Source organism: Haliotis rufescens, unplaced genomic scaffold (assembly GCF_023055435.1).
Source record: "Haliotis rufescens isolate VD_foot unplaced genomic scaffold, xgHalRufe1.0.p SCAF_5, whole genome shotgun sequence".
NCBI classification, from domain to species: domain Eukaryota; kingdom Metazoa; phylum Mollusca; class Gastropoda; order Lepetellida; family Haliotidae; genus Haliotis; species Haliotis rufescens.
Genome location: NW_025964223.1, coordinates 21,209,730 through 21,222,794, shown reverse-complemented (window position 1 = coordinate 21,222,794; position 13,065 = coordinate 21,209,730). Strand labels below are relative to the sequence as shown.

Here is a 13,065-nt window from a genome sequence, read left to right as displayed (position 1 = left end):
AAGTCTAGTGTCACTGATCTACAGAACCTACTTTAGGCAAAGCCTAGTGTCACTGATCTACAGAACCTACTTTGGGCAAAGCCTAGTGTCACTGATCTACAGAACCTACTTTAGGCAAAGCCTAGTGTCACTGATCTACAGAACCTACTTTAGGCAAAGCCTAGTGTCACTGATCTATAGAACCTACTTTAGGCAAAGCCTAGTGTCACTGATCTATAGAACCTACTTTAGGCAAAGCCTAGTGTCACTGATCTATAGAACCTACTTTAGGCAAAGCCTAGTGTCACTGATCTATAGAACCTACTTTAGGCAAAGCCTAGTGTCACTGATCTATAGAACCTACTTTAGGCAAAGCCTAGTGTCACTGATCTATAGAACCTACTTTAAGCAAAGCCTAGTGTCACTGATCTATAGAACCTACTTTAGGCAAAGTCTAGTGTCACTGATCTATAGAACCTACTTTAGGCAAAGCCTAGTGTCACTGATCTATAGAACCTACTTTAGGCAAAGCCTAGTGTCACTGATCTATAGAACCTACTTTAGGCAAAGTCTAGTGTCACTGATCTATAGAACCTACTTTAGGCAAAGTCTAGTGTCACTGATCTATAGAACCTACTTTAGGCAAAGCCTAGTGTCACTGATCTATAGAACCTACTTTAGGCAAAGTCTAGTGTCACTGATCTATAGAACCTACTTTAGGCAAAGCCTAGTGTCACTGATCTATAGAACCTACTTTAGGCAAAGCCTAGTGTCACTGATCTATAGAACCTACTTTAGGCAAAGTCTAGTGTCACTGATCTATAGAACCTACTTTAGGCAAAGTCTAGTGTCACTGATCTATAGAACCTACTTTAGGCAAAGCCTAGTGTCACTGATCTACAGAACCTACTTTAGGCAAAACCTAGTGTCACTGATCTATAGAACCTACTTTAGGCAAAGCCTAGTGTCACTGATCTATAGAACCTACTTTGGGCACTGTCTAGGGTAGCCTGTGGTACCTACTTCTGGCATAGTCTAGCGTCCTCCTTATCACAGCCTGGACGGTAGATATCGTCTTCTCGAAAGCAACCTGGAATAAATCCAATTCACATACACTCCTCAAACAATCAGGTAGGCATTTTAATGTAGAACAAGTGGTATTCCTTACAGAGCTCCAGATAAGCTTTTGGTGATGTGGGTATTTTACCCATGCATTTTAAAATCATTGGGTATCAGTAATTCTATCTGGGTATTCAAATTTCTGTTACCCACTAGTTTTTACACATGTGGGTATTTAAGTTAAATATTTAAAAACACTATTCATCTTGTCCCTGCAAACTGGTGTCGTGTGGGTTCGAGAGCTTTATAGGACTCAAAAATACCACGATACTTCCACAAGAAAGTGTGATGGCAAATGATCATGATGTAAATGTCATCGTGGAGTTTGGCAAGGTTGACGGAAAGCCCATTTATAATTTCAAAATAAGTTGCTGATTTGCTAATCGAATACGCAGGGTTACTTCACAATATTTTGATGATACGCACCAGTTTTATTTTTGTAGCGTATTTGTAATGTTCGTTGCATATTTGATATGCTTGGATTTTATTTTACTGCGTATTTCTGCATTCTGATGCGTATTTTACGCAGCTACGCAGCTTATCTGGAGCTCTGCCTAATTCAGTAACCACTGTGTATGGTCCATCAGTGATTTACAAAGTCTTATTTGGTACCCTTGAAAAATTAACCTTGGAAGGTACCTCATTACAAAACATGTCCAGGTACATGGAATGCTAAATGCTGTATAACAAGTCTGAACCACCACCACCTGCTGCATGGCTGTCATTAGATTGTTGCCTGTACACGCACACCTGTGCCAGGTCTAAAGGAGTTTCCTGGGTCTATCTACTTGTGAGTCCTGGGAACTCTTAAGTAATAATTCATGGGGGGTCCTGATGTCATGTCTGGGAAATTGACCTAAATCACATTCCATATTGCATTCCACATTTTGTAAATAAGAAGGGAGATAACTCTACATTAAAGTGAATGACAACAGCCCTCATATCAGTGACTGAATTTGTGGCATATGCGATTGAAATTTTGTGATGGCGAGTTAGTATACATATTTAAGTCACACTGTGGATCCTTTATTATTCAATGGAAAGCCAATTATTCCATTCAGTTCTTCTATGTCATTAAAATCTGAAATACATTTTGACTATGCTTCTCAAAACTTTCCGTGTGGAATCAAAACATGATTCTTTTCGCATACAATATCAACTAGAATTCTTTTTTGAAATCTCTCAATATTAACATTGTACATGTGTGATCATAACCTGACATAGAACACAGTTTTTTGTATTCTGTATAGAATTTGCTGATTGGCTAAAAATATGACCAATGGCAAAGCACAAACCATGAGTGTAACACTACTCTATATGGTTGAATAGGCTTTGCTATTTCACCATATCATTGTGACATGAGGTACACAAAGTAGGTCTACTAGCAATGTATTGAATCCAGCTTATATCCGACTTATATTGGACTATCAATGCTAAAACATCGGTCACTGCCGAAGCTTTGTCTGCTAACGGTAATGGGCGTGGGGACAAAAAAAAATCAGCAAAACAGTCACCTAGGCCAATGCAACGTGTATTTCATGAAGGCTCGCTGAAGATTTTGATTTGCTTCAATTTAACAAAAGCATGAATGTTACGACTTTGCTGGAAAAACAGATTTTGTGAAGGGCAGTAATTTTAAATGAGTAACTATTGTCAAACGTATACTGACTCCGAGCCGACCAGTCCTTGTTTTAGCCTCTTTATGCCGAGTGACAAACAGGGTAACAACAAGTACCATCTTTTAATGTCTTTTGGTATGATGCCCGCCGGGGATCGAACACCGGACCTTCTGTCTCCAGGCGGACACTCTACCACTAGACCACAGAGGTGGCCCCTAGGAAACGAAAGGGGGTTCAGGTTGATCACTGAGACCTTGAGACCTTGGCTGGTGACATGTGTCACTCTTCTCTAATACTTGATACTAGTGTTCGATCTACACAAGTTAGTCATCCCTACTTGTCATCGCCTACCTTGAGACTGTTGTCCTTCTGCATCCAAACCATGAGTGATGCAGCAAACAGGTCACCGGTCCCAACAAAGATGGCTGGTAACAGTGGGATTTCTATACGGTAGCATTCCTTAACTCCATCTGTTGGGGGAACACCACAGCATTACGTAAAGGACTGCTTGATGGAAACACGTACCATATATTCTTACTTCAGGCCATAAGATTTGTTTGTTTGTTAGTTGTTTTACGCCGCACTCAGCAATATTCCAGCTATATGACGGCGGTCTGTAAACAATTGAGTCTGGACCATCATGGGCATCGATCAACGCAATTGGGATGCGATGACATGCATCAACCATGTCAGCGAGCGGGGCCACCTGATCCCGTTAGTCGCCTCCTACGACAAGCATATTCGCCTTTTATGGCAAGCATGGGTTGCTGAAGACCTATACTACCCCTCAGGTTGGTGAGGTGAAATGGGTTTTAACGTCGCATGCCAAGATTACTGCACTTATATAGCGATGTCCAGGCACGTGTATGTGTGTGTGTTGGTGCACGTGTCTGTGTGCGTGTCTGGCTGTTTGTACACCTGTGAACAAGTCTGGACTAATGCTGTTTTCAAAGTGTTAGCCCACTGAGATACAATGATGCAGTTTAACATGAACAACCATTCAGACACAATATACTGACTTAGAGCTGACCAGTCCTTGTCCCCTTAATGCCAAGCACCAGGCAAGGTAACAAGAAGTACTATCTTTTAGCGTCTTTTGGAATGACGCATATGGTTATCAAACCCCAACCTTCCTTTCTCTCGGCAGATGCTCTACCACAAGGCCGCGGAGTTGATCAGACAACATGAAACCCAAACCTAAATACTAAGTAACTTTAAAGAATAATTTTGGCTCAGGTTTTAGATAGGAAATCAACTTGTTGCTGTGTCAGCCTTAATATATACCTGGTAGGTAAAAATATAAAGAGTAGCACAGAAAAAAAAAGCTTTGCTGATTGATATACAAGAATATTGTGTATAGTGCAATGTTTTGGAAGAAGATGAATTCCACTTAATATTCAGTTGCGAATAATCTGCCAAGATGATCAAACAAGTCTTACAATAAAAAAAATTAACCTCCTTGTTGAACGTGAAGATGTGGCCATATTGAATTATGTATTTCCATATTTATATTGGACAGTGTGTCAAACATGATTATATCATATACAGTCAAGTCTCGTTAATCCGACATCGTTGGTTGCACATGATTGTGTCGGATTAACGAGTATGTCGGATTAACGAAATTAAGTGATTTGTGATCGAAAATCGGACGTCTTCACGATAGATAATAACCGTGTGTACCTTGTAATAAAATCATTAAAAACGAAATATTAATATTGTTATGTTGTTTATTCATTCATTCCTTAATTTATAATTAATGACTGTGCAAATATAATAATAATTTTCCCATTTATACATAACAATAGTGACATTACTCACTGAATTTATCACATGATCAACGACACACGTTTCCTCGTGTAAATGCAAGTGCTACTGTCTTAACAACTTGCTTCATCTACTTAAAATGGCTGAATGTGCGATGTGGTGTTTGGTGGCAAAAAGTGACATTTCACTTGACTATTTGAAACAAGAATAGCGGATCATGGACAAATTCACCTCTGTTTGAACTGGCAAGACAGATGAGCACCCCGTCGCGGCCGAGGCTGCTGCTGCTCAGGACGACGGTCTTCACCCCCTTGTTGTGCAGCATCTCCATCGCTGCTAGAGCCTCCGTCTCATTGGTTACTTTAGACCTTGTTAAAAGTCTGAAATAGTGGGAAAAAGTGTGTTTATGATACAGTAAATCTTGAAATAAATGTGAGTGTGAATTAAATGCAAAAAATGCGAGTGGTCTTTGCTCGCATTATTAAACATCGCATTTATATCAACAAAAGGACATTTTTGATAGCAGAAATACCAACTTAGACATACGCTGAAAACAAACAACTATGTATTCCACATCACTGTTTATCGAGCAGCACCTGTAACAAGTATATAAACAATGTCATTCAAACACTAATTACATCCTGTGAATTGTCACTGCTGGGGTCAAGACAAGAGTTCTACTCACTTACGTCATCACTGATCACACCTGCAAGTCCAGATAGACGTTACCCACGCAACACGGTGTCTTTGTTCTTAGCGACTGCATCAAAGGCCGACACGAGCCAGCGCACATGTATTGTTTTAGCTGAAGTACTCTACTCAGCGCTAATCATGTAATAAGCGCTGCTATTTGGAGTGTGATTGGATTAATGTAAGGTTGGATAAGGTGAGGATTCTCCTGTATCCCTGACAGAGGACATTTTCTTTAGAAATAAATCCACTGATGCTTGAGAGACATGCATGGCAGATTTCAAAATTCCAAATTTGTTCTCCAAATTAAGTAAGCAACCCTAAAAGCCCCACCTAGGTTGCCTCACCTTTTCGGACATGCCCTTTTCAACCAAACACCAAATGGCCTGGCGGGCCCGTGCGCGAAATACACGAAATTGCGCGCATTAAATTCCTAATTTAAGTAAGTAAGAGAGCAGGAGGGGTGTTGCATTCATATTGAGTCACATTTTTGGCTGGGGGCCAGCGGTTGCATTCTTTGGGAGACGCATTAATTTCACGATTTACAGTATTCGGTGAAGGTTGAAAATCTAAACATTTTCAGGAATGCTCACTCTTGATAATCAGAGTGTTTACATGTCACAGCTAAGTAGTCTAAAAATGTAGCAATACTGTCGTACGATGGATACTGATTACTACCATTAGGGTAAATTAGCTGTTTGATTGGCATTCTATAAGCATGATAAGTCGGGGACTAAGTAAGAAAACATACATCTTTATGGATAACAAATTCTGGTTTATTGTATATAAGCGATGTTTCGATGTCGATTGTTGCACCCTCACTCTAGCTTGATAACAGTGTAAGAATCTGCACCGAAGCTTCGCTCTATGCAAAACCAAAAAGAAGTTATCACTAAATTTGTACGTTTTCTTCAGGTAAAATAGTCGAAGAATGACGTTTAATCATGATAATCATCAATCCAAATATGATAAATACCCTGGACCCATTTTCCATCAAAGTTTTGGTTTTAGTCCTGTTAGAATGACACAACACGAAAATAGTCATACAATCAAATTTCACTGTACTGGCTCCATGAACTCTGTGAAGGGGAAGTTGTGTTCGTTGTTAGATGCTGCACTCAACAATATTCATGCTATATGACTGTAAATAATCAAGTCTGGAACAGACAATCCAGTGATCGATATTGTGAGCAACAATCCAGGCCATCAGGGTTTGATGACACGTTGTCAACCAAGTCACCGAGCCTGACCACCCTATCCACTTGGTCGATTGTAATGCCCAGCAAAGATTCTGGGACCTATTCTAATCCTGAATCCCTATGGGGTACAGGGGAAGTAGCGCTATCACAAGTATTCGACTTGTGTAATGTACCATCTCAAATACAACTGGGAACTGGGAACCCAGTAGCATAAGGGCTTCCTTCACGCTGTCTTAATACAAAAGACAACAAACATCTTTTCCAGCTAGAAGCTCATTTTGATTCGAAGTAAAATCTTTTATTTGGAATATATGAAAAGTTTGCTTGAATGAGGCCACTATTTTTTACATAGGCCTATGCCGAACCCTCATTAAGAAGAGTCATTTTGATTGGATGATGAGTTCAAGCTCAGCAGCAACCAATCTCATTAAAATCAGATCTTAGTTCTCGCTACCGCTAATCAAAGATCTGAGGACATCCCATTACGGGTCACGTCAGAACGACCTCTCGTGCACTTTGACTGATCAGTGAAATGTCTGACAAAAAAATCGACATTAGCCAATCAGAAGGCAGCTTTCTCGAGCTTTATGACACTGGCGACTACACTTCAAAACATATTTTGACATAATCTTGGTTAAAAAAATTAAAACTGATAAAAAGTACATTCCGGAATGGCTTACAGATGGTCTAGATTGTATGGAGATAATCATAAAACCCGTAACTAACGTTCTGAATACCCTCTGTAAAATGTTTCGAGGCTGCATGATTAGAAAACACATTCCAACTGTCACTTTCATGATCTGGTAAGCGACGCTCTGATTGGTTGGATGAAAGGTCATTCTGACGTGACCCATAATGGGATGTCCTCAGATCTTTGTTTAGCCATAGCAAGAACTTAGATATGATTTTAATGAGATAGAGCAGCAACTGAAATCCTGTGCTAGGTCAGTGATATCGGAGATGGATATCATGTGGACACTTCCGCAGCGCAGCTTTGGTGGTGTATGGTAGACATTGAGACATTTAGTCCAAGAAATAAAGTTATCTTATTTAAAAATATATCTACAAAATAAACAAAATAAATCCAAATGGAGCCCAGAACAATCCTTAATTTAGAGCTGAGGCAAAATAGACTTGCCAAATCATTCAAGACTTGAGTTGGACTCCATTTTTAATTTATTCTCTCGGGTCTGGGAGACAGACAAAGTGTATGGATCCAGGCTATGTATTTCATGAGATGAAGGAGATAAAACAATAAGCTGTCTAAACAAGGATATGTCAAATACTGTATTCGATGTAACAAGCGCCCATGGCGATATTAGATGATATATTGGCTAGTGAACAATCCCAATTAGCACCCCTTCCGATTGATGTGTAAATGACTTATTTATTCATGTATAATATGCACTGATGTGTTATATGCACCCTTAATTATGGGCAATTAAATTCTGGAAAATGTATCTGTCGTGTAAAATACGATTTTTTTTTATCATTTCAGACTGTCAGCATAAACCAAGACATTTACGGTCTTTAACTCTGGTTTTTCTCTCACAAAAATTATATTCTAATAAGAGCCCCCTATTTCTAATTTTGAGAGCACCATGGGTGCTTATTACGTTGAATATGGTAGTTTATCAATACTGTTATACAGTGTATGTGTACTCACTCTAGTTCAAACTGGTTGGGTGTTACAATGTCTGCTAAAGGAACGATGGACTCCCTGTAGACCTCCAGAAGGTTTTCTGGAACATACTGCAAGCAGAGAGAACGAGTGAGTTACGCATTGACGTAACCATAGTAACCAATTCTTGACAACCATTGTCCAGTGAAACATTGTATCTGAAATGTCACATTACCACACAGCCATATATGTATGTCTAAATACGGTCATACATCATAAATGTCACTTTTCATCATAATTTATAACTACAGTATCTTAGGAACACAAGAATACAATTCACAAACTTCAATTCATATTTATTACAGAAATACACGGCTTCAAATATTTTGATTCATTTTCCGACTTATAACTGTTTATGTAATAACTGCAGTTTGAAGACATAATGTCTGATTTATTGAAAGTAGACATGTATGCTGAAACGTTTTGAAATAATGTTTTTATTTTTATGCACACATGGCGATTTTTACTGATTGGTTGGTTTCTTGCACTCAGCAATATTCCAGCTATATGACGGCGGAGTATAAATAATGGAGTCTGGACAAGACAATCCAGTGATTGACATCATGAGCATCGATCAACGCAATTGGGATCGATGACCGTGCATCAACCAAGTCAGCGAGCCTGACCACCCCGATCCCATTAGACGCCTTTTATGACAAGCATAGTCGCCTTTTACGGCACGCATGGTTTGCTCGATTTTTACTGAAGTAAGCTGACGTCAAACGTAACAGCACAAATGTATCCTTGAACCAATAAGGTCCCTTTCTCCTGGTGGGTCACATTTTATGCGAATGACAGTGCTGATAAAGAAAGGATCATAACAGGTGAGAATCAAAGAGTCAAGACACCTGACTAGAAAATGTCATCACGGTGTCTTTTGATGGCAAATATATCAACACAAGTCGATAAAAGTTTAAAACCCTGAGATATACCATGGAGTTTTAAACTTTTATTGACAAGTGTTGATATATTTTCTATCAAAGACAAAATGGTGAGATTCTACTCATCATCCAAAATGATTCTTCCACCTCAGTTAGTAGAGTATCTTAACAGTTAACAGTCTTACCATTTTTCCATTGTCCCCCATAACAGGATCGCACACTGAAACAAACAACAGGCTTGGCTTTCAGTCACAAGCACACATTTCCATGTAGCAGTCATTGTCTATATTTGTATACAGTTTAGTTTTCCTCCTGGGTGCCTCTGAAGGACAACGGCTGTGTTCTAAATGAAAACACTGGCAACTCAATCTCATTAAAATCATGTTATTTTTTCATTAGGTTACAAATGTAACATGTGATTCTAATGTACCACATGACCTCTTTTCACCACACACCCTGTGTCCCAAAGTCAGGGAAGAAAGGGCCGAGTCTGTATGAAGACCATGACCAAATTCTCCTGGAATCTGACACCCCAGGAATGGTAGGGTTTGTTCAAAAGTCAGAATGCAGAGCAAAAATGAAATATGAGTTGCACAAGTCATTCTTATACAGTGCTTAAAAACAACAGCCATAGGGACAGGGTCAATACTTTAAATTATGAAATTAATGCATCACCCAATTAATGCCAGCATCGTCACCTGGCCTAAAATATGTCATGAAATTAATTTGAGTAGCCTTCCCTATGACCGCAAACTGATCTTCCTTAAAAATTACATGACATAGTATGGGGTGAGAGAAATTCAATTGAATAATATTATTTGCTGTCCTCACAAATTTCAACTGCTTGACATGTGATCCCATTTTCATGAAATCAAAAGCTGGAAATTAGGCTAAAAAAATAAAGTCTTGGTTCTCAGGCACCACCTACAACATCATAAAGTCTGCCGCATGGTTTGTTTTTATTTCCATTTTCAAAAAATATAGAAAAATCCTAATACTTAAACACAATGCAAAAAAGACCAAATGAAAATGGAAACAAAAAAGAAACGTGCAATGAACTTTATGATGATGTGGGCAGTGCCTGAGAACCAAGACTGTTATTTTTTTTAGCCTTACAAATAACGCACATATGAATGGGTCACCGATGGAGCCAGTTTACCACACTTGATACAGAACTTGGTGAGAAGCATTGTCTAAATATAGCACTCAGTTACACTGTTTACTATGGGTCTTGTATGCATGTCACTGTTTCCGCCTATTTGCAATGAACCTCACATGACATATAACTCTAATATGTCCAGTTAAAAAGGGTCACTTAATTTATGCAGGACACGGGCACTCACATTTTTCACACATATTTCATGCTCGTATTAATTTCATGATTTACGGTATGTGTCGTAACACATGTTCATTTTGCGTATTTGACAATAGGCTTGTTACAGCTCGAATAAACTCACCATATATCAGGCTAGGATTATGACTTCTCAGTTCTTGAATTATTTCTTTAACTTTTTCTAGGAATGACTTTGAACCTATGTACCCTGAAATGAAAGATTGGAGGGAGATCTGTTAGTATGTGTCAAATGAAATGTATTCAACTGCAACTCAGATCCGGGGTAGAAAAGATCAACCCATGCTAAAAGGTAACTATGCTTGTAGTAAGAGGCGACTAACGAGATCCGGTGGTCAGGCTTGCTGACTTCGTTGAAGCATGTCATCGATCCCAATTGCGTGGATCGATGCTCACGATGTCAATCACTGGATTGTCTGTCAAGTATTTACAGACCGCCGTCATATAGCTGGAATATTGCTGAGTGCGGCGTTAAACAACAAACCAACCAACCAACTGCAACTCAATCTCATTAAAATCAGATCTAGGTTCTCGTTGCCGCGAAACAAAGATCTGAGGACATACCATTATGGGTCATGTCAGAACGACCTTTCGCGAACTTTGACCGACCACTGAAATGATTAACAAGAAGATGACATCAGCCAATTAGAAAGCAGCTTTCTCTAGCATTATGGCCCACGTTTTAACCTGGTGACTTCCATTTCTGACTACTCTTGATAAATATGTTAACACAGTTCTCGATTAAAATTTTGTAAACTGAACAAACGAACATTCCGGAATGTCTAATATATGGTTAAGATTGTATGGCAGTGGTTCCCACGTTCGGTGCATCGCCCCCTCCGTTCAAATGTTTATCCCACGGAAGCGAGAGATAGACGATAATTTTGATAGAATCAGTCGTACGGGCCGTAACTGTTGTTTGGAATACCCTGTGTTAATGTTTTCGAGGTTGCATGATTAGAAAACACATTCCCTCTGTCACTTTCATGATCTGGTAAGTGACGCTCTGATTGGTCGGATGAAAGGTCGTTTTGACGTGCCCCAAACTGAGATGTCCTCAGATCTTTGTTTAGCAATAGTGAGAACTAAGATCTGATTTTAATGAGATTGACTGCGACTATACTTATTTCAAACCTCAACTTCCTGTTCATGATCTTTTTGCTTAAAACAAAATAAGAAATTCTTAATAATAATATTAATAATAATGTGAATTTGTAGTGAGCCAAACCCATCCATAAGCATGATCAAAGCGCAAACAATAGTCTCGTCAACACCTATTAAACTGCCCCTTGAAATATCTTGTGATACAATTGCAATTCAATTAACACTTTTCTTTATTCTGTCCATTTCCTGTTACCATCAATCCATTAGACAAGATACAAATGTCAACGTTTCTGACCAAATGTTCAGCCTTCAAATTCATTTTTTTTAAACAAAGATGCTGCAGTTGTGGTTTGTGTGTAATGGATCTTGAAATGCAATCAAGAATGGTTTTGTGAGTGAATGAAACTACATAACCAGATGCCTAGCTGGCCTAATGAGTTGCCGTATCAAGAGACTGTTAATGCCATAACCTGATCTGTTTGGGGTAACTCCGCCTCTTACATAAGGAAACAAAAGCTCCACCCCTTGGATTGATGTTTAACGCTGCACTCTGCAATATTCCAGCTATATGACTCTGAGGGATTCTTTGACAAAGAACTTGAAATCATGCGCGCATTCTTATTGGTTTGTCGTACTTTCGCACATAACATTCATCGATAGGGGGACGAGTCTTCTTGCAGGTTACGGAAAGGGGCGAGTGGTGACGAATGACAGTTTGTGTAGCGTGCGCAACAGAGGCAGAGGACTAGTCTACAGCGCATGCAGTGTAGAGTAGTCTCCCTTTAACTCAATGACGTCATACATTGTTTTCAGATGCAAATCTTCGCTCTCTCCGTAGTTCTGCTACTTACTGGCGCATGCTCAGTTGAATCCGCCAGAATAGGTGAGACGTTGTGACCAAAACAAATTATTGTTTGTTTGTTGTTTAACGCAGCAATAGTCCAGCTATATGATGGCGGTCTGTAAATAATTGAGTCTGGACCAGACAATCCAGTGAATGACATCATGAGCATCAATAGAAGCAATTAGGATGCAATGACATGCATCAACCAAGTCAGCAGGCCTGACCACCCAATCCCTTTTGTCGCCTCTAACGACAAGCATACGGCAATCATGGGTTGCTGAATACCTATTCTCTCCCAGATCTTCACGGGTCGCCATGCCTTGGAAGCAAATCTGGAGTTATTTATGGTTTCACATCAAAGAAACAATGTCGCGTGTCATAATCATATTCATAATCATGATAACAGGGATGGCGGGTCACGAAGTTAGTGACCAACACTCATGTTTTCCATTTCTTTTCAGCAATCTCATTTTAAATACCATACACAACAACTGAAGTGACAGAAATATGACTTGTGGTTACCTGTTAAAATATGTGAAAATTGTACTAAATTGTTGAGCTTTAGACCCTCATAGAGATCGGTGACGTCTTGATCATCTAACACTTGACCTTTGAACTTTCCATACCCTGAAAAGAAAGTGATGTGGAGAAATTAACATGGCGGACATGTCTATCCTTGTAGGCAAACCTATACAAGTTATATAATATCTATATATACTCATCTTGTTGATTTGCACAGAAACAGCACCTGAAGTATGACACTAGAAATTTTAACATAGGTTCAAACACTACTGAAACATCATATGATGATCATAAAATCGCTAGTGTTATCGG

At 39.2% G+C, this 13,065-nt stretch overlaps 1 protein-coding gene across 3 annotated transcripts in view; it reads right to left on the bottom strand.

Annotated features, from left to right (window-relative positions):
- LOC124112186 (pyridoxal kinase-like) overlaps positions 1 to 13,065 on the bottom strand; it is a 40,470-nt gene that overhangs the window by 5,541 nt on the left and 21,864 nt on the right. For all 3 annotated transcript variants that reach the window (XM_046472191.2, XM_046472200.2, XM_046472183.2), the window contains exons 3-9: positions 12,754 to 12,858; positions 10,390 to 10,473; positions 9,118 to 9,152; positions 8,037 to 8,122; positions 4,713 to 4,861; positions 3,069 to 3,187; positions 1,003 to 1,069 (exon numbers count right to left, since the gene is read on the bottom strand). In XM_046472191.2, coding sequence (XP_046328147.2) covers positions 1,003 to 1,069; positions 3,069 to 3,187; positions 4,713 to 4,861; positions 8,037 to 8,122; positions 9,118 to 9,152; positions 10,390 to 10,473; positions 12,754 to 12,858 — 645 coding nt within the window. The remainder of the gene's footprint in view (positions 1 to 1,002; positions 1,070 to 3,068; positions 3,188 to 4,712; positions 4,862 to 8,036; positions 8,123 to 9,117; positions 9,153 to 10,389; positions 10,474 to 12,753; positions 12,859 to 13,065) is intronic.